The following is a 22,459-nucleotide window of genomic DNA, read 5'->3' as shown; positions in this document are numbered from 1 at the left end:
GAGCAAAAGCATGCACTTGAACTCATGCACCATTTCCAAAATAGTGAAACAGATTTCAACCACTTTACCTGAGTTGTTTTTGCTCTTCTGCCTTGCATGCTGTTGCTATGGCTAATCTGTGGGTTGGTGGCACCTTCAGAAAGACAGTGAGACTTCCTACAGGGGAGTGTGTTGTAATTACTGTAGGGAAGAGACTCTTCGGCAGCAGCTGGTGGCATCTTATGGTTTGCAAGATCGGGAATATCAGACACCAGATTCCGACAGTAGCCTGCGAATTTGCTCCTGGGCCCCCCGTTTGCCGTCACCCCGGAGTTTTTCTGAGCATACAAGTCCCCCAGGGAATTGGCACGCTGACAGCTGCTGAGCTGCCGGGGGCTCGCCCGGGGTTCCATGCCCCGAGCCTCCTCGCAGTCTTTCTCTTCGGTGGAACCCAAGATCTCTTCGTTGCTTGTTAAATGTTCTTGGCTCAGATCGGAGAGTGAGAATTCCAGGCTGTCCTCCCGCCAGATGTCTGCAGATTTGGAGCGTTTCTTCTTAAAGCTCGCCGTCTCCATGAAAGTGGGCCCGTTGGATGTGTAGGGATGCTGCCTCCTGCCTCCGTCAGCCAAATACGTAGCGTCATCCCCGTAGAGCTGGGTCTCCTCCGAGTCTGGCATGCTCTGCACAGAGGCGGCTGTGAGGACGATGCTGCTGTCCACGCTGGGAGTGACAGAAGAATCGGTGTACGACACGGGTCTCAAGCCCATATCCACTCGGTCCACCCAAATGGGGCTGCCGAAGTCCTCTAGGGTGCCCTCCTGGGAGAAAGGCTCCAGGCCATTTTCGGCCAGGGACTGCGGGATGCTGGGCGTGCTGCTGGATCGTGTGCTCACTTCGGAGTTCCTGTGGATCACCTTCCCCGAGGACGCGTGCCTCGTCCGCCGAGCCTTGTGTGACAGGCGCAGTGAGCGGGATGTGTGCTTACGGCCCAGGCTGGCATGCTTTTCTCCATAAAACTCATGCTCTACATTTTGACTTTCTGCGTTTCCCATGGTTTTATGGTCTGCAGCATGGGGGGTGGGAGGAAAGAGAGGAGGGGATAAGTGAGTCACGAATGGGTAGTTTAACAGAAAGAGCTCAGGGTGCGGGGCGGGCAGAGAGCTTGGTAAGGCGACAGGACACGATCCTCTGCCCACCTGGCAGGTGCCTGGGCCCTTACACACTTACAGGTGAGAACTGACACCTCCACTGAGACGGGCCCCCCGCGATGTGAAATGAGAACCCAGGTAGACATGTAGAGAATCAAACCTGTCTGTGCCCAGAGGGTAGCTAGCTGCCCACAGGGCCCGCTGCCGTGCTGCCTTCACAGGGCTGCAAACCTTCGTGGTTCCCTCCAGCTCAGCTTACCAAGCTCAGCTTCTCTCCAGACACACTGAAAACCCTTTTTTTTTTTAAAGGAGTTTATTTATTTATTTGACAGACAGAGATCACAAGTAGGCAGAGAGAGGGGGAAGCAGGCTCCCTGATGAGCAGAGAGCTGAATGCGGGGCTCGATCCCAGGACCCTGAGATCATGACCCGAGCTGAAGGCAGAGGCTTAACCCAGGCACCCCACAAACGGACTTTCTGCTGGAAATGATAATGTAGTTCAAAAAGCAGTAACCAAACTCACCGGAGCATTTGACGACCTCCCTCCCTCCCAGTGTTTCCGTTTGATCCGGACTCCCATCTATATTTCAAAATCAGGGGCGCCTGGGTGGCTCAGTTGGTTGAGCGAATGCCTTCGGCTCGGGTCATGATCCCGGACTTCCGGGATCGAGTCCCGCATCGGGCTCCCGGCTCCCTGGGGAGTCCGCTTCTCCCTCTGGCCTTCTCCTCTCTCATGCTCTCACTCATTCTCTCTCAAATAAATAAATAAAATCTTAAAAAAAAAAATCAATCAAAACTTGAAACACTCAAGAGATTAATAAATCCGATCAACTCTTCCTAGTTCATCCAGGTCAAAAGGAACAATGGGCTTTTACCCGAAATTCGATTCAATGCCCCGGCATTCTGAAAACCTTAACTTTTGGTATTTCAGAGGGGGCATGAAGTGGGAGGCAGGGAGAGGGAGATGGGCAAAACCAAAAGAAACCCCCCTCTCTGCTTAGCAGCAGACTAATGGGTTTATTTCTGGGAGCAAATCCAAACCAGGAACATTAATCTGGTACAGAGTGCCCTGCACACAGAAATTCACATTATGAAACCACTAAATGTGATTCAGCCTTTTGGGGCTACCCAGGTTAATTCAAGTCCTTCCTTCCCATTTTCCGGTCTCTCTCCCTGGCCTGGTGACTGTCACCCACAGGGGGGAAGAGGAAAGACCTGCGAAGCTCGGCGACTGTGACTCTCTTAGCCTCTTCTTCTTATTCTGTTCTTTCTCTGTACCATTCAAATTGTATGCGCTTCAGACACACACATAAAAGTGGCCAGAAAGGGAAAGAGGGAAAGTATAGTAGCTGTATATATTGCTGCGCTGATGTTTCCAACCACCTACGTAGTCATTCATTCAGAAAATACATGAGCACCGACCATGCTGCAGAAGCCAGAGACACAGCAGCGAACAAAAGAGACAGACACGCTCCCAACTCTCAAGAAACGGATCCTGTAGCCACGGAAGGTAGACAAGAAAACAGTGAAAGGGGGACAGGGGGGACGCAGAGAATGAACTGACCAGGACCACGACAAAAAGTTGGGACTATCAGACACCTTCACACTGATCTAAAATCATTCTATAATCCTCACTATTCAGTCTAAAACACTCCATCGACTCAGACGAGCCCATCTTCGTGGAAACAAAATCGGTGGCCACAGGAAGGGAAAACCTCCATTTCATGTTCCAGTGAGTTCGGAGGTAACTCACACAGGCACCAGATGTTACACTTTTCCCATACTGGAATATTCCCCACCGGATCACACACCATGTGATTCTCAGAGGGAACTTTCCAAGCAGGAGAATCTCCTTTTTCCTGGCAGCAAGTATATTTCAAAGCAGTTAATAAGCTCCTGCCTCTCTGCCTGGCATCTTTAAGAAGCAAAGAAGAAAAAAACCAACAACAACAATTCAACTCACTAGAGGGAAAAGAAAAACATCTACTGTCCATACACGACCATTTGTGATCTATATTCTGAAGAATATTGTGTGCTACGTTTTGAAAGTCAAATAAATAAGAAAGCGGTTTTTTTTTTTTAAGATTTATTTATTTTAGAGAAAGAGAGCACACATGTGAGTGTGAGGGGCAGAGGAGAGGGAGGGAGGGAGGGAGAGAGAGAGAGAGAGAGAGCCCAACGCGGGGCTTGATGTCACAACCCTGAGATCAAGACCTGAGCCAAAACCAAGAGTCAAATGCTTAACGGAGGGTGCCACCCAGACGCCCCAACAAATAAGCATTTTAATAACTAAAGGCCATGGCCAATTCCTTAAAGTACACCTGAATTGTCTATGTATCTGTTATGTTTTGCCAATAAATAATAAAAAGCTTAGAACGAGTGTCAGCCATGGTTCCACTTTAAGAATCAACACGTTTAGGGGCGCCTGGGTGGCTCAGTGGGTTCAAGCCTCTGCCTTTGGCTCAGGTCATGATCCCGGGGTCCTGGGATCGAGCCCCGCATCGGGCTCTCCACTCAGCAGGGAGCCTGCTTCCTCCTCTCTCTCTCTGCCTGCCTCTCTGCCTACTTGTGATCTCTGTCTGTCAAATAGACAAGCAAATTCTTTAAAAAAAAAAAAAAAAAAGAATCAACAGGTTTAAGTTTAAAAGAAGGAAAAGAATGATGGTGGAAGAACTGCATGTAAGACAAGCAAAACTGTCCCCTCACACCCACAAGGAGGACCCTTCTCTATTCTACATATCGAAAGTCTGCAAATGTAAATTGACAGGCATATTCCCAACAATACATTTTTTGGTGAGGCTCGTTTCTGCCAACAGAAAAGCAATCAAGTTAAAAGCCTCAGGAGAGGTTTCCTAAAGGAAATGGCCCCAACCTTCAAGAATTACAGCACCTAATGCATCACTCTGACGGGCCTGTTATATTAATAGCATTTTTAGTAGCAGGATTCTTTCCAGCCGGCCAAGGTAGGAAAGAAACCATTTTTATCTTCAGAACTAGAATTTAGAGACGAATGCCAAATCTCCTAAATCCTACCAAGAGAAATTCTCAGGGGCTGACCTAAACAGAGTCGGCAGGAAGTCTGAAGCAAGTCAAGAAAAATCAGTTGCTGGGGACCTGCTGAAATAGCCCTTAATTTGAAAACTTTTCCTGAAAGGTTGGTGAGAACCACAAGGGCTCAGGCGGCGTTGGTGGGGGGACACAGAAGTTAACAGAAGCATGAAAAATTAAAATTGCTCATGGATGGGGCACTTGAGTGGCTCAATGGGTTAAAGCCTCTGCCTTTGGCTCAGGTCATAATTCCGGGGTCCTGGGATCGAGCCCCACATCGGGCTCTCTGCTCAGCAGGGAGCCTGCTTCCTCCTCTCTCTCTGCCTGCCCCTCTCCGTACTTGTGATCTTTGTCTGTCAAATAAATAAATAAAATCTTTAAAAAAATAAAAATAAATAAATAAAATTGCTCGTGGCATTCGACAGACACAATCTCCTCTTTCTGGGACAACCTCTGCCCCACGGGAATGTTGTGCCCCTCCAGAACACGGGCGAACTGGAAGTTCTAATCCTTTGCCTCTACAAAAAGGTAAAATGCCGGCGACTTCCATCATCTGAATACCTCCCTAGTCTCTGTTTAACCCCATCACTGACTTTTATTGCAAACAAAAAACCCAGTTCGCAATTTACATCTGCACCCGGTCTGTTCCCGTGAGTAAGGAAGGAACTTCGGGGTAGAAAGCAGCTTTCAGTTCCTCAGTAGCCTCTACGGAGGCTAGAAGTGTTCGACTTCAGACAAGGAGACAGTCAACGGTCATGCATTTTAGGAACAAAGCGGAAGGTGAGAGATCAGTAGTACCTCACCAACGTGACCATCACACTGTCGTGAGGTGAGAAAACAGAGATTAAGGTCAGACTGAAATGCAAAAACCAGGACAGAAATTAAAAAGAAGAGCATCAGAGTAAAAGTACTCAACCTCTAGCCGGAAACTGTCTCCAGTTTTAAACTCATTAAAACTATCACTTCCTTATGTAGCATGTGGTTCCAAATAAGTTGCATTTTCAGGGAGCACTTAGCGGGAGGGGGGTTTAGGCAAGAGGTATAGGGTAAGATTTTATCACAAGAACAACCCTCAGTACTTAGATCTCAAGTCTGGCTTCTCATACATTCTTTTCAAAGGTCTAAGTTCTGGCTACCTGAGCCTGCCCCAGGGCCTTTGCCCATGCTCTTCTTTCTGCCTGCAACTGTCCTTCACTACATTGCTCACATTCCAGTTCGTTCTGACTTTGACTCAAATACTGTCTTCTCAGGGTGACCTTCCCTGATCTCTATCCAAAATGACAATCCCCCCCACAGAGCTCAATCCTTACCCCTCTTCTTTTCTTTTCCTCCTGAGTCTTTATCACAACTGTAACACACAATATATTTCACTTACTTAACTTTTTTATTCTCTGTCCTTCCCCACCAGAACATAAGCTTCAGGAGGGCTAAAAGTTTTGCTTGTCTTATTTACTGCTATATCCTCAGTGCCTAGGACACCGCCTGAAAGGTAAAAGGTGCTTGGCGGCAAAACACTGAACGAGTGAATGACAAACTAAACTTTAACCTAGAATGCAGAAACTCATACAACCACAATAAAAAGGAGCTGAGAATGGGGACCACAACACAAATTAGGGAACAATACCACAGCGTAGACTAGAGAAAACCACAACACCAGACTTAACTATGCTAGCCCCTTCTATCAGATGTCTCGAGGACACAGTGGTCTTCAACATGCCCATCACTCGGGCTCCCTTCCACCTGTAGGTCCCTCATCCCAGACCACTCGCCCCTGCTTCACTCTGCTCCCTACTCCCAATTACCTGGCCAAAGAATGAAGGCCTTGCTTTCTGCCTCATTTCACTTCTTGCCCTCAATTCTTCCCTGCCTCCTCTTTTGAGAGCTGTCCCTACAGAATTCAGAGTTCAGAGGGTACCCCTCCCCATTGTCTAAGTGGACAGTGCAGAGACGTACTCAGCCTCAGAGGACCCAGACAAAATGGAGGCAAGGGAGACATGGTGGCATGGTGGCACGCTGGACAGGGGGTCACCTGACAGCGGTGCGGGGTCAGAAAATTGAGATTCTTGGGGCCAGAACTCAAGGACACTAGAGGCAGTGTGACTTTTTCTACCACCATGACCTTTCTCTTAAAGCGATGAGTTAAACTTTTCAGGTAATCCTAGCACATTCCTTGAAATCCACCAAGTTAAATACACAGTGAGTAAGTGAAAAGGTATCTTAAGGAAATTTATCAGTAGGAACAGCCATTAGGTTGTACGTCATCTGTAAAATGTGAATCTCTTGTGAATCTCTAATTATTTCAAAATTTAAAAAGCAAAGCCTTAAATCCCTGAAATAGTCTGGTTAAATGGAATTTCTGTTTAAAAGTGAGAATTTTTCAGGGCCGCCTGGGTGGCTCAGGCAGTTCAGTGTCCCACTCTTGATTCTGAATCAGGCCGTGATCTCAGGGTGGTGAGACTGAGCCTGAGCTGGGCTCCGTGCTGGGCATGGACCCTGCTTAAGATTCTCTCTCTCTCTCTCTCTCTCTCTCCCCCTCTGCACCCCTCCTCTCCACTCACACGCTCGCTCCCTCTTTCAAAAAAATAAAAGTGAGAGTTCTTCAAAATGAAACATTCTAAAATCTGCTCTTATAGCTGAAAGCCATCTAAAATATCCTAATATAGTCTCAACAAATCAGGCAATAAAAAATAAGCATGCTATTAGGGCACCTGGGTGGCTCAGTTGGCTGAGCATCCAACTCTTGATTTCAGCTCAGGTCATGATCTCCGGGTCGTGGGATCGAGTCCCGCATGAGGCTCCCTGCTCTGCGGGGAGTCTGTTGGGAGATTCTCTCTCCCTCTCTTCCTCTGCCCCTCCCTCTATTTTCCCTCTAATACATAAATAAATCTTAAAAAAAAAAATAGACATGCATTGAGCATCACCTAGCATCTCTTATCAGGAAACACAAAGTAAGCACAGACCAGTGGTCCAAAGGGAGGTTAAACAGAGAGGTAGAGCTGATTAACTGGGGCGGTGCTTCTGTTTCCATAAAGTAACGAACGAAACGGAACTGTCAGCATCTGGTGCCCGCCAAGACGGAACTCGGCACTAGGACTGACCTTTCTCTGACTGATAAAAGACTGAAGAACTTGGGGCCGAAGAAAATAGCGACTGCGCAAAGATTCCAAAGTGCAAGCACAAGCACGCTGAGTGGAGAAGTCAAAACCAGAAGAAGCTGCTCGTGCCAGGGTGAGTTTCCCGGTCCCTCTCTCCCAGCCTTAAGCGGAAGTACACCTCTGACACAGGTGAGCGGAAATTCCCAAGATGCACCCCGTTGTTCCGGCCAAAGAACCAAGAAGAGGGGCCCCTGCCAACCATGGAATGAGGGGGGGTCTCCGAGGAAAGAGAGCTGGAGAAGCAAATTCACCAGAGCTGTGTACGAATCCATACAAGTCCTGGGCTCACCCCCCTCAGATGCCCAGCCTCAGACCGACCCCAAGCAAGACGGTAAAGGCTTTGGGAGCAGAGTTACTACATAAAACCACAGCCTACCTCCCGGACTGCCAAGCAAGTGGCTCATGCGTGGGACAAATCCACAATGCCCAGCGAAGACTGAGAGACAGAACGGACGCTGGAGCCATCACCCACCGAAGGGGAAACCCAGTTTGTAATCTGAACTTGGCCGGGTCGACTGCCTGCTAAAATAGCAAAAAAGGAAAACCATCGTTTTCCAGATGATCTTAACAGGACCTCAAGTCTCCCAATATGACACTTAAAATGTCCACAATATGTTCTAACGAACCCAGAAATTCTAACCAGTTCTCCAGGGAAAAGGCAATCTGTAGACGTTGATCCTAAAGTGACCCAGATGTTGGAATAGCAAAGACTTTCAAAGCAGCTATCACATGATTGAAACTATAGGCCAATACATTCTGGGACTCACATGCTAGGAAATGCACGCAAAGCACACCCAAATTCATCAATGAAGTGGGAAAAAAATTCTTCAATACTAAAATTTTTTTCTCTGGGTTACCCGGATGGCTCAGCCTGTTAAGCATCTGACTCTTGATTTTGGCTCAGGTCATGGTCTCAAGGTCATGAGAAAGACCCCGTGTCCAGCTCTGCACTGGGCTTGGAGCTTGCTTAAGATTCTCTCTCTCTTCTCTTTCTCTCTACCTCTGCCCCTCTCCCGCCGCACACAGGTACACTCTCTCTAAAAAAATAATAATAATAAGTAAAATGTTTTTCTTTAGAAATTCCCTCTCCAAAAAATAAAATAAAATAAAGCCACTACTCTCACTATGCTCCCCGAGTAAAGGTAAGCACTCTTGAAATAAATGAAAAGCTTAACTGCTCGCAATGCCTACACAAAATCATTATGAACATCAATAATTATACAGGAGTAGAGAAACAGAACACAAATAAAAAAGAAAGGTAAGACCTGTACGATCCAACACAAATCACGCAAACTGTGTCTCTCTCATCACACTGACGTTACATTTTCTCCATATTACATGAGAAAACTTTCTATTAATAGAAAACCACCCTACGGCCAAGGTCTCTGGGCAGAGAGGAACAAACAAAAACACTCTTGTAACTTCAGATTGTTCAGAGGGAAAAGAGCGACAGAAAGAAGAAGATACAATGGAACTAGAAACAACCTCATCACCTTGAGAACTATAATATTTTTTATGGTCCGGAAGTCAGATTCCCTAGATGAGACCAGCAGTTCAAGCAGTCCCCAAACAGAGACCAGAGTGACCTGACCCACCCTTTCCCTGGTCTTCCCATTCTTCGTGATCCAAGCCCAGCCTTGTGGGTCAGCCTGCCAAGGCTCGCCCTGTTCAGAAGTAGATAATCAAAAAAGATCATTCTACTGTAGGGTCAAACATCAGTGGAGCAAAACTCTTCTTACTCTCAGAAGTAACAACTTCTATTTGAGGGATGCCTGGGTGGCTCCATGGTTAAGCATCTGCCTTTGGCTGTCATGATCTCGGGGTCCTGGGATCGAGTCCCACATCGGGCTCCTTGCTCATCAGGGAGCCTGCTTCTCCCTCTGCCTGCTCTGCCTGCCGCTCCCCCTGCTTGTGCTGTCTCTCTCTGACAACTAAATAAATAAAATCTAAAAAAAAAAAAGAACCTTCTATTTGAGGTACACAACCAAGAAAATGGCTTTGAGCAGGTTAAAATTTTCTTTAAGAATATTAATAATATGTTCACTTTCTCTCCCTCTCTCACACACACACACGCACGTGCACGCATACGCACATATGCGCACACACGCATGCTAGACCTGTATAGTAATTTTAAAAGCAATCATTCTGGATAGACTGAATGCAGGTAATTTCAATTTTTCAAAACTTACACTAATTTTTTTGGTATTTTCTAAAGTTTCTGCACTGAACCTGTAACTGATTTTAAGGAAAGGCAAATAAATAAAACATGTTAACATGCTTAAGTCCCTGGGTTTTTTGGATAATTGAAGAGAGTGAGGATGTGGGCACTGTGCTGACAGCTACAACAAACGACACCAAACCCAAACTCGTAACAGATGGCTGGGAAAAATTACCTAAGGTAAAGAAAATACTATCTAGCTTGGATTTAATCACGCTTTCTCAACAGCACTTTGCTTGACCTCCTTACATGGCGTCTGGCGTGTGGTTATTTGTACAGTGACACACTTGTCTTGCTTTGTATGGACCCCCTTCCCACCTTATTATAATGGCCTAGTGGCAGGGACCCTGCCGTACCCACCCCTGTCTTGGTCACCTAAATACACTAACGTCCTCACACAGCTCTCCTCAGTGGGAGTGTTCCTCATGCAGACTCCCTTAAAACAAGGGCTCTTCAAATATATAAAACATCAGAGCTCATTAGTGGGCCCAAGATGACCCAATTCATATCACATTCAAGACAAAAGTGAACTCCCAAAGCAAGGTTTCTCAGTCATTGGTGAGGACATTGCAAAATCCAAGCATAAGGCATTTAATGATGCACAGAAATTGTAATTATTAATAATATGATTTTTCACTCCCCTGAGGTATTTAAAAACTTATTAAAATAAACATAATGATCACCCTTCTATGACTTGAAAACAGACCTCTAAATTTGCAGGAGAAAGGATGAAATGTATTTATTTCAAAGTTAAATTTGAAGCGAAAATCACAAGACAACAGATTGCAAATTTAAAATTAGCTTCTAGTGGGAGGTCTTGGTTTCAAGCCTGTTTTTTCTCTACTGGAGGCTGAGCTTGAAGACAGGGGTGGGGTAGGGGGTGGGGGGGTAGCTAAGATTAAACTGAGACAAAGTTCTGAAAGTTTTTGCTAAATCTTTACAAACCCATGAGAAGTGTTTTGCCAAGTCACACACAAACACCCCTAACACAAGAGACTAAACAGGAAAGTTTTGCAACAAATAAAAGATGATCTTTGATTCAGAAAGATTATTATTTTGACTGTATTTATTTTGCTTTTTAGAGATCACCCAAACCAGAAACAAAATATATCATTGTTTTTAAGTTCAGATTTGCAGCTAGGTTGGTCTTTCTCAAAATAATCCAATAAAAAGATGGCGAAGCTCAGGGATAAATTTAAAAGACCCTGAGGGCAATTCACAGGGGAGAGAAAAGATCTCATAGGTACCGGCTTCTTCTTTTCTTTTCTTTTCTTTTCTTTTTTTAAGTTTGAATGCTAATGCTTTTGAATTCTTAGCTGGGTGTAACCCTAATCCAAAGAAGTGGTTCCAAATTCTTTTTCCCACGAGCTACATGCAACCCAGCAATTCCAGTGACACTAAAACGTATCAGTCCCACCACTTTGGAAGCGTTTCCATTGATTCATGCGGATGTATATGGGGCTCAAAACGACTCATACAAACCTACCTTACAAGGCAACAGTGGTTCCCAGCCCAACTTGCCCCAAGAGCACTGTGGCATTTAGATACTGAGATGGGGAATGGCGTCAGGATGGACAGCGGCAGGGACTGGGGCAGTGTCAGCACCTGCCCCTCGGGGAGGCCATCGCCGTCTCCTGTGAGTGTCTGAGGATGTGCCGAAAACCTGCAAAGGATGGAAAAGAGAAAGGAAGTGGTCAGCCAGAACACAGAACCTGGGCCTTTTCCAAGGAACCCATTCTCCTTCATTCTCTGACATCCATTCTGTGTGTGATACCAAGTCCCAAATCTAACAGCACGATCCTCAGCTACAGGTAGAGAGTGCAGGCATAATCAGATCCCTAAATCAATACAAGCATATCCCTATTTATGGTAAGAACCAGTCCTACAGACCAAGTTATCATTTCCCCCTATTTCTATGGAGAAAAGTAGCAGCTAACAGAAACGGGTTACTGTGGAATGATTTCCACAGCTCCCTCTTCATCTTCAAAAGGTCTCAACGAACAGAGATAATCAATAAAAGGTAACATGGGAGTCTTGGTTATTATCGAAAGAGCTACATTTATGACAAAAGTTGAAGAAAACGTCCAAAGACGGTAAAACGAAACAAAACAAAAAAACGCAAAACACAGAGAGTTCATCGCATACACGTTCTCCGCTGGCCAGACAGCAAATTCAGAGGCAAGTCGTGAAGAACATGTACAGAAAAGAATTTAGTGAAATGCCTAAACTGCTTTTTAGCACAGAAGATACATGGACAAGGACAGTTCCAGGAACAAGCAGTGTTTAAAAAAAATGACTAAAAAGAATAATATTTAAAAATGATATTTTAAAAAATGATATTTTTAAGGGGGGGGGAAGCCTGTCTTCTGAGATGAAACTGCAAATACTAAGGAAGAAAGATAGTCTGGGGGTCCCGTTGGGGAGTGGGGGTGCTGCACCTTAATACCGTCCTCCCGGACCTCTCTCTGTGGGGCTGCCCACTGCCGCCACCCACCGCTGCTGGTTCCAGCAAGGTGTGAGCCGGGGGTGCCCAATGCTTTGAACAGGAACCCAGAGAAAATTGCCTACTTTGTGGAAGGCAGCCCCACAGAATAAATAAATGCACACAACCACAGAGAACAGAACAATCAGAGAAGTTGCGATTCTTCCTTATCTCAGAAAACGTACTATTTAACCTGAAGTGGGTGACTCACGCTTTGCAAGGAAGGGAGCAGGCGTCCTCAGCCATACCCCATTATTACCCTACAATACATGCCCTTTCCATAATTCCCCCATTGCTAGCTTGTTCTCTCTCTTTTCCTAGGCATCCTCCTGAAGCTGTTCTCTGCGAATTTTCAAATTTTCAAAGCAGTTCCTGAATTGCCTAGGAACTGGCAGAAATTAATAAGCAACAGCCCATTTATATTGAAATGGACTCATTACGGTGCCAGCTGCCAATAATTTGCAAGGCTGGATTCTTGCTGGCAAATGGGGGCCCGCGGGCAGCTGCCTTTCCACCTGCTCCCCAGAAGCTGATAATGCATTTTCTTATACTTTAAAAGAAGGACGTATTCTACCTTCCAGAACTATAATTTTTCTCCATCTACAGCCTTCTAATTCCTGAGCAGAAGAACGATATGGGGAAGAAGATGAGAGTTACAGGGCATTTTTTTAAATAAAACACTGCAGGAAAACAAAATAGAGTTGGTAGAATTTTTGTCTGATCTAGGTGGGGGGAAAATTTTTTTCCCCGTGACCCCAGCAGCAGAATTGACCTGTGACATGGACGAATGAAGTCTCACGTATTTTGCAATCTGCAGACAGACTGTGGTTGCAATGTGCCAAGCGGTACTCGTTTTGCCTGGAGTGGTTGGCTCCACCATGGCCCCTGAGAACAATTAGCAGACTCTGAGTTTTCTTCAAGAACTGCAAAGCATTCAGGTTCAATGGAAGGCAGCTATGCACCAAGTTCAGGGCTGGGGGTTTGAGCCTCAGTCCTAATACTTACATGAGGTCAAATCATGGCCTCAGCAGTCACTTGGGTGATCTGGGGGCAAACTCTCCATGTCACCCCTCTGCAAACAGAATAGCTCCTAAACCACTGGGTTCTCACGAGCACTAAACACCATATGTGTTACACGACTAGCTTCGCGCCTACCATGCGGTCAGTTCGCAATAAACGTTAGCTATGATTCCACCATTACTTAGCATTTGTAAACTGTAAGAAGTACACCATAGGAGGCCACTGTTACTGGGACTTCCTGCAAACAGGGTGCCTAACTCAATGAAAGTGGGTCTGTGTCATAAGTGGGATGACACGCGTCACCTTAAATTTGTTGTGGGGCAACAAGGTAATTGACTGACGCAGCTGGAAGATGGATCTACCCAACTCATCATGGCATGCACACACCACTGTGATGCAATCCGGCAACACCAGGGGCCTGCTTATGTTACACTCACGGGGCATGAACACTGACTATACCGCGTTTTTCAGTCTCATTCTGAATCACCATCAACTCCTACAGTCCATTTCTGGGTCAGGTGTCAAGCAGTTTTCACAGGGAAGTGTGAGTGCTGGAAGCAGGGAACGGAACTACCAAAACTCATCTCCAGCTTCATATACTTGCAACAATGGACAAGGCAGAGGGGTTCCACGGCCCCAACCTTCCAGTCTGAGGTGAGCTGACAATATGACAGAAATCAGAAATATTGTGTCCACGACAGCGAACCCATAGCTTTTCCTAAAAAGTCTCCCAGACCAGAATTTTCTTTTTCATCTTCACAAAACACTCCTAAGGAGCGTCCTGTCATTTTTAAGTCCTTGTAAGTTCCAGAGACCAAAGTATATAGAAAAGGGGGTACTATACCTGCCCTCAAAATACCCAAGCTCGTGCACCAAGCTCTCGTACTTATGTGACCCTGGGCAAGGATAATCAACAGGAAAAATGAGGATGTAAGATTATCGACCTTACTTACCTACTTAAAAGGACTGTTAAGACAGAGAATCAACATGAACCATTACACAAACTATAAAATGCTACCTAAGTATGTTAACTTTTAACTCTGTTCATTATGACTTCAGTGCCCAAAACTGTTCCACAGTTAGTGAAATAATGAGAATCAGGAAGTTTCCCCTTACCATGAACCTTAAAAATGAGTAGCAGAGGGAAGGGGGCTGTAGAGGTCTTGGACCAAAATCCTGAACAAGTCAGAATCCTGAATGTTTATTTTAAAAGTAATAAGCACCAAAAAAATTTAGTTTCACTATTCACACTTAGTCTAAAAATCTGTATTGGATAGTTAGATGGGTGGATGGATGGATGGATGGATGGATCGGTCTAGGGCACTGAAAAATTTTACATGATTCAAAAATTAAAGAAAATTCACTGGCCATCTTTTTTACATTTTTTAAAACTATTTACTCAACAAAGGACTCAGTAGTGAGTGACTTTCAAAAATATACAATCTAGGGGCGCCTGGGTAGCTCAGCCACTTGATTGTCCGACTCTTGGTTTTGGCTCAGGTCATAATCTCAGGGTCATGAGATTAAGCCCCACATCAGGCTCCACGCTCCCTCCCTCCCCCTCTGCCCATGTGTGCACACTCTTTCGCTCTAAAATAAATAAAATCTTTAAAAAAAAAAGATACATAATCTAAAATAGAAGAAATTACTAACCCCAAAAAACCCAAAAGAAACCCAAAGGATAGAGGAAATAAGGGTAACCATCATACCCTATCAAGCTACCAGCCAAGGTCTATTTATAGTAAGCTTTATAACAGCCAACTCAAACTGAGAAAACATGGCAGTTGTAAAATTCACAATTCCTAACCAACTGGTCAGAAGAAGGATGAATGTTCTTGGTACCAAGACCAGACAGAAATTTCCACAGTGGTTCTCCGAGGTCACTGTGATGAGAAGCAATGCTCTGGGCCATCTCCTTCCACATGGGCTCAGTGACACATTTCATAGCAATGTGTCTTCTTCAGAAATGATTAAAAAAGAAAACCACCACTCAGTAACATAAGTTCTGAAGAAGCAGAATACTGCCGAAGAGTAGAGAGGCTGCATAACCCTCCAGGAAATTCTCCTTAATCCCTGTTTGCTCTCCAGAGTCATGAGGGGTTGAAAACTTAAGGTAGGGCTCTCTGGCTCATGCCCAAGTAGGGCTGGGTCATGCTACAAGACGGCCACCCTCATTTGGCATGAGGCGAGGGATCCACCAGGAGAGAGCTTGTCCACTCTGTGTGAAAACTGAGACTCTACCCCAGAGAAGATGTGCCACACCTTCCCTCCCAGGAGAACCATGTGAGGACTCAAGACAGGAGCAGGATTTTTAGCACAGATGAACGGGTGATGATGGGGGCTCCAAATTCCTACTCCCTAGAGCAGGGATGACATGGCTTTGGCCCAACGGTGTTTTTGCGACAGATAACAACAGACACCCTTATCAGTTGAACAAAATCCCTGAAAGTTCCCATATCCCAACACCACACTAGTTTTGAGCAATGCTGTTTCCTAGTACATCCAAGTGTATCCCAAGGTAACTCAGGAAACATGTTCATAGAACCAGTATTTTCAAGCCAGCTATAAGTCAAGAAAGCTCTACTAAAATAATAACTTTAATTTTAGAACAGTGAATCTTTGGCAATACTTAACCAACAGGTTCAGCAGGGACAGACATTACCATATTTCATAGGAGTAAAGTCAATGTGTTTCAAAATGAAGTAACACGTTCTACCCCAACTCAGCGCAATCTACCATTTATGGAATGCTTACTATCTGTCTGGCAGGGTGTCAGTGGCTTGAGGCCAAAATACTCTTCTAAGTTTCCCTCGGTTCTTGGTGTTTATTGTCTTGCAGCTACGGTTGGACACTGGCAACAGCCAATGCATCCAACTCCAACATTGCATCACTCGCTACAGAGCTCCCTCCCAGCTTCGTCCGAGAAAGTCTGGAGACTGCCAGTCCCAGAGGGCTGTGTTCCACAGCTGGCTATCCAATCTCCCAAACGCCCCCACGGCCTGGCCCAACAAGGGCCCAAATGAGGCCCAACTGACCAAAGTGGATTTAACAGCTTCTCCAGGACTGACCACGAGAGCCACGTAATTTCTCAAAAATCTAAGTAGTATCATTCCCACTAAGAAATGGTGAAGCTACCAAACACTTGAGAATTCCACCCAACATTCCAAGAGGAGTGACCATGTGCTGTGAGAGCCCACTCAGCTCCGGGCTCCCAGATCCCAAATTCTTAACTTCAAGTTTGAGTCATGTCAAAAAAAGCACACCCATGTCACTACAAGAGAGAATGAAACATCTGATCGCCAAGGATCATGGAAGAGGAACAGACCATAGTTAATGGCTAATGCTGAAATCTGTCCTTCAGCATTCCACCATGCTGGGCCTTAACTTACTGGGGTGTTCCAGTGAGGGAACTAGGTGCCCGTGAGAGGACAGCGGGAGAGGACAGTACTCCGTTCAAAGTGCTTCCACACTCCCTGTGAGACCCACCAGAGTGTACAATCCTTAAACTGCACACTAGAACTATCTTCTCCAAAACACATCAGTCATCTTAGTTAGATTTCCAACAACATCTTTTCCAAAGTCCTGCCACCCAGGTGCCCTCTCCCTGGGCAGACCTGCCTCCTGCTCCCACACCAGCTGTGTAGAAGCCTCCCCAGGGACAGGAAGAAGCCCCAGATCCCAAAACACTGGGACGGATGAGGGTGGGTTAGGGCAGCTCTTCTTTCACTGTCAAAGACTACAGCTCCAGAGGGGGACTTTGGTTCTAGTTCTTTCTGGCCTTCCACGCATGCTATTTATAACCAGTAGACTGACTGGAGGGCGGTCCTCCATTCTGAAGGACACAGTTGACCAGCAGGGCACTCCAAGAGCAGGAACTTTTCAGACTCAATAGCTGCTGGCTGACTCTACCACCTTCTCCAGGCCCTCCCAGGTGACCCACCGTTGTGAAAGGGCCACCTGCCATTTCCCTGCTGATCTCCAACCCCTAAAACCTGGCCTCTCCCTTCACCTGTTCTCTCGCTGGGCAGCCCGGAGGGAAGTCTTTCAGCCCGAAATGTAACTGGGCTGTCCAGGGGTCCTCCTTCTTCATAGGAAGCAGAGCAAGATGTGGTCACCCTGGCGATTTGGTCCCATTTGCCACCATCCAGGTACAGCAGTTCCGTGACCTGAGCCGCCTCCCCCACACTGCATGGGAGGGCCACTCTGTGAGTCAGGGAAGAGCTCCCTGGGGTGAGGCACGCACCCCGGCAGCTGTGCGGCAACGACGCCTGCCAGCAACAGGGCCCGGGACTGCCTTCCACACAGAGGGGAGAGAAAATACCACAAAAGCCTCTGTGGAGAGGTTACCGGGCCTGGAAACCCCAAATCCGCACTGTTGGTCCCTCACGCTCGAGCCTAAAGGGCCCATCAGAAAGAATCATGCCCCCAGCTAGTAGCCATTCCTGCTGCTGGTGGTATCTGTGTTGGCAGAAGGCATGCCTGAGATGGCAAAATCCTCCCAGAGGAAATGGCTAAAGAGATTTCAGTAAACCAGATACTAAAGACGGAGAGGAAGGAAGAGAAACTAAAAATATTAAGAATGTATACGTGTATGTATTAGATTAACAAGGTAATTTAGTGACCAAAACTCAATGAGCGAGTAGGACGGCTGGAAACACAGCTGCCCTACAGAAAAAGGGGCACTTAACGGGTCCTGTGCAATGCCGCTGGGAAGGGGATATCAGGAATACCAATCCTGATACGTGTTTAGGTGGTAACAGGGAATTTTAACCAAAGGCTAAGGAAAACATTTCAGTGCAGTGAAGAATCTTCCACTTCAATGTCAACGAAGATGATTTGTGACAAATTTTTAAAGGCATTCCTCCTAAGGATTTTCAAAATGGGGTTGATTCTTTACCTGTAAGTCCCCATCTTCTAAAAAGGAAGAAACCAGGGGCCCCTAGCCACCCCTAGGTGGCTCAGTCGGTTGAGTGTCTGACTCTTGGTTTCAGCTCAGGTCATGATCTCAGGGTCCTGGGATCAAGCCCCCCGAAGGGCTCCACATTCAGCGGGAGCCTGCTTCTTTCCCTGCTTCCCTCTCCCCCTACCCCTCCCTACTTGATCTCTCAATTGAATAGAGAAATGAAATCTTTTTAAAAAATAAGTAAATAAAAATAAAAAGGAAGAAACTGGGGCTCATTCATGAGACAAGACTGACAGGACAAGGTTCCACAGGGCTTGCATCTCAAGGTAGTCCCAGGCTACTCAGCCCAAAATGCTCCTCTACTCTCTCATTCTAAAGTTAAAAAAAAAAAAAACAAAAACAAAAAAACAAAAAAACCCACACACATACATTTAAAATGACCTCAATTTTTTATCTGCACATCACCTCCAACTCTTTGGCAGTTATAAAACTAAGACGATACAAGCTCCGGCAGATAAAACACAGTTCCTTATTTCACTGATTCTAAGAAATTCTAAAATTCTAAGAAAAACACATTTGTCACTTTGAACATCTCTGAAATGAAATGTGCCTTACGGTCGCTATGGTAAGGTGTGGTTTCACAGGAGCCATTTTCTTTCTTAGAGGTACACAGAACAGTGGTGTGCCTCACAACAGACAGCATCTTATGAAATAGAGCATATAAAAGTAGATTTTAAATAGTTACGCTTACGGCTATCTAAAAACTCCTTGTGAATGGTCTGTAGAAGAGTCTACACAGTTTTGCTGACTGCGACTAACCGCTAACTCAACCAACATTTATTGAGCACCTACTATATGCCCGGGATGCGGAAAGAGACCATTTTCCTTATGATGCCCCAAATCTGAGTAAACGATGGTCACCTCTCCACTCGGACATGGAGCTGTCAAGGCTCACCTGGCCTTGTTAATAGTGAATGATAAGAAGAAACAGGCTAATTCTGGCAGAAGAAGCTGTCATTTGAGCCTGGTCCTGATGGGCTAATAGGATTTGGCTTAGCTTGTGAGAATGGGAGGAAATAAACAGGGACAGGAGGGAGTGTGGGGAAAAAAAGGTGGGGGAGGGGGCAGAACTTTCCAAGAAAAGAGCAAAGGGCTGTTCGCTAAAAGCATCAGTCCAGTGTTGCACAGAGGCAGATGCTCAGAAGGGAGCTGGAGGTGATAAGGCTTAACAGATGGGCTTTGGCGACTGACACTACACAAAAGAATCAGACCTTCTGTGTAATGGAGTCTGTGATGGGATCTTATCAGCAGAGGTACACCCAACACTTGTCCCCAGCCCACCCTGGCTAGCACGGAAGAGAAGGTGGAGGCTTGTTGCAAAAGGGTCAATCAGCCAGTGGCTGGCTGGAGATAAGGTGGCTTAAACTGAGACAGCGAGAGCTTTGAGGTGAAGTCACCGGGACTCAGTGGCCACACACTTATCCATCAAAAATGGGGAGGGCAGGAGAAAAAGAAGGGAGAGATGCTTCTGAAGTTTCTAGTTTGGTAACTGACAAAGAAGGTTGACAGTAACACCTTCCACCATGAGGTCAAACAGAGCACCCGATTCTGAAGTTTTGCCCTTGAGAGGTGGGAATGCACAGTGATCATACTAGAAATATGGTGTCCCTTCCACGTGGACACAGAGCAACAGGGCTGGAACACATGAGCACGGCACTGGAAGGAAGGAAGGAAGGAAGGAGGAAGGAGGAAGGAAGTAGGTGGGAAGGAGGGAGGGAGGGAGGGAGGAGGAGGTAGAAACCCTGCCAAAAAGCCTAGATCAGGAAGGATTTATGGAGACACAAATATTGGCCAATTTCACTGTATAATCGAAGAACTTTAAACACACACACACACACACACACACACACACACACACACACAACCTCTGATGACCTGTGAGAGGCCAAAAGTTTAAACCATTATCTCAAGTACGCCTTCTATGGACGCAGCCAATGGCTATAATAATAAATGGATGATACAGCATTAGTAACACAAAAATAAATGCTGCCTCGGGCTCCATGCCATGAAGTTAAAATGTAAATCAGATTGGAGTTCAGCCCCCAGAGCTCTCCAGGTCCCCAGGATACCCACCACGCTCCTGACTCGCCCTGAGATTGGGTTTACCACTTAAATAAGATCGCCAACTACAAGGCTGAGGCCCCAAAGCCGCGCAGATCACCATGAGATGAGTGTGGGATGCACAAAGCAGTGTATCAGACACTAGCGCAAATGGGACATATGAGCACAACTGCCACCCCTTCCACGTAAAAGTGAGATGGCAAGCTGACTGCAGGCCTCCGGCTACCGTCTGGTTACACTGGAGAACCCTGGGGTCTGACGTGTGACAGTGGGCTCAGAGCCATGGCAGAAAAGACATGCACTCACTTTAGGGCCACAAGCAACTCAAGTCAATCCAATCTTCCTGACCATCCGTTTCTTTAAATGAAGAGGATGGTCTTGGAAGTTTCTGCCCACCTTACACTTGAAAGGAACTCCATGTTAACCTGCTTAAGTTAAAACCTGCATCATCATTGGAACCGTCATGAGAGTCTCTTTCCAGTAAACACATGATTCAATGAAGGCAAAAAGTGCCAGTGAGCTTGGCCCCAGAAATGCAAGATGGGGGGTGCCTGGGTGGCTCAGTGGGTTAAGCGGCTGCCTTCAGCTCAGGTCATGATCCCAGGGTCCAGGGATCAAGCCCACGTCATGCTCCCTGCTCAGCAGGGAGCCTGCTTCTCCTTCTCCCTCTGCCTGCTGCTCTGCCAACTTGTGCCCTCTTTATATCTCTGTCAAACAGATAAGTAAAATCTTGAAAGAAAGAAAGAAAAAGAAAGAAAGGCAAGATGGAACAACCAATTCTTCCTTCAAATGCTGGTGTAAGATCTTTTCGGCTGAATAACGACCAACATTCATCCTAACTGAATTAAAAATTGGGAGGGAAATGAAAAGCACATGAAATGGTTGCAATCTTGATTTTTTTTAAAGTAGAAGGGGAAAAAAAAAAAAAATCAAATGACTTTTTTATGACTATTCCCTGTAGTCAAAAGAGGATAATCAGCCCCTTTCACATAAAGACAGTTCCTGGGAAACCATGGGAACAGTCCTGAAACAGCGATACATCAAAGTCCCCGTGCAGAAAAACCGATACATAAAATCGCAAAGCCAATCTGTTTCTCGTATGACAGCAATGAGCTTAAAAAGCTTGACATTCATTGCCAAGTCGTATCTATGAGACCACACACAAAGCAAGCAGAACAGACACCGGCCTGCCTTGTAAGGACTAGCGAGCACACTCCTGTCCAGGGCACTAATGTGCCAATGGTTTTATGGGCAACCTCATCCAGCAAAATGGTTCTGAGCATGCCCACCTCAAACAGCATGGGCGCGTGTCCTCGCTCGTTTAACTATGGCGTCGCCACATGCATGAGCTACTGTTCAAACAAACGATGCACAGGGGCTCCTGGATGGCTCAGTGAGTTAAAGTCTCTGCCTTCAGCTCAGGTCATGATCCCAGAGTCCTGGGATCGAGCCCCACATCCGGCTCTCTGCTCAGCAGGGAGCCTGCCTCTCTGCCTACTTGTGATCTCTGTCAAATAAATAAAATCTTAAAAAAAAAAAAATGATGCACATTTTACCTTTGTGTGTGTGTGAACAATGTGCATCCTTCATGTGAACCCAACAGAAACACGCAAAAATTTAAGTGTCCAAGACAGAGAGAAATACAGATTCTGATGTTTCCTTCTCACGCCCTAAGGAAAGCATCTCGTGTATCCACATGACATTGGAGACTACTGCTCTAGCCCAGAGAACACTGGTCAGGAAACTGAGAAAAGACGGCATGTGGGAAGCTCACAGGAATGCCTCCTGGCCAGGCCACCTCATCCTGGCTTGAACAAAACCACCTGGAGGACCTATTCCTTTCCCCGCCCCCTCCCCTCTTACTTCAACTTGGTCCAAGCTTACGGTGTCCTCCAAGGGCACAGTGGACAGGTGTCATCTGCAAGCTGCAACGGAACTCTCCAGCAGCAGAAGAAACGTCATTATGATAAAAAATAATAATAATGATGAAAAAAATTTTTAAGAATTAGCAACAAAAACTAACCCCAAATCTGTTGGAAAGGTTTGTTTTGTAAGTCTAGTTGACAAATTCCTCAGTTTTCCCATCTGTACAATCTAAATTTTCCCCACATCTTAGCCTTCTTGTGAAGCAACAACACAGCAGTATCAAAATCTCCCAGAATCTTCTGGAAGAACTTCAGGTGAGAACTTGAGGCTGCTCTGAAGTTATGGGTTGACAGGACTAGCTGTCCCTGGGGGCCATTACATGGTGTTTCCTGCAATGAAGATGTTACGTAAAATCCCTTCACCAGTGCTTGATAAAACGATGCCACATGTAGGAAAAGGAAAATGATACAGGAAGGAGGGGTTCATTTTTGCAACCTGCTGATCTCCACCCCCAACAAG

General features: G+C 46.0%; 1 protein-coding gene across 1 annotated transcript in view; it reads right to left on the bottom strand.

Moving 5' to 3' along the window:
* Positions 1-22,459, bottom strand: part of TIAM1 (TIAM Rac1 associated GEF 1) — a 383,928-nt gene that overhangs the window by 133,292 nt on the left and 228,177 nt on the right. Inside the window, exons 3-4 of the mRNA XM_080799863.1 lie at positions 11,035-11,211; positions 69-1,042 (exon numbers count right to left, since the gene is read on the bottom strand). Of these exons, the coding sequence (XP_080655989.1) occupies positions 69-1,031 (963 nt within the window). The 5' untranslated portion in view covers positions 1,032-1,042; positions 11,035-11,211. The remainder of the gene's footprint in view (positions 1-68; positions 1,043-11,034; positions 11,212-22,459) is intronic.

This window comes from Martes martes (assembly GCF_963455335.1).
Source record: "Martes martes genome assembly, chromosome: 1".
In the NCBI taxonomy this organism is placed as follows: domain Eukaryota; kingdom Metazoa; phylum Chordata; class Mammalia; order Carnivora; family Mustelidae; genus Martes; species Martes martes.
Note: the sequence above shows the minus strand (reverse complement) of the source record. Positions and strands in the feature narration are given on the sequence as shown.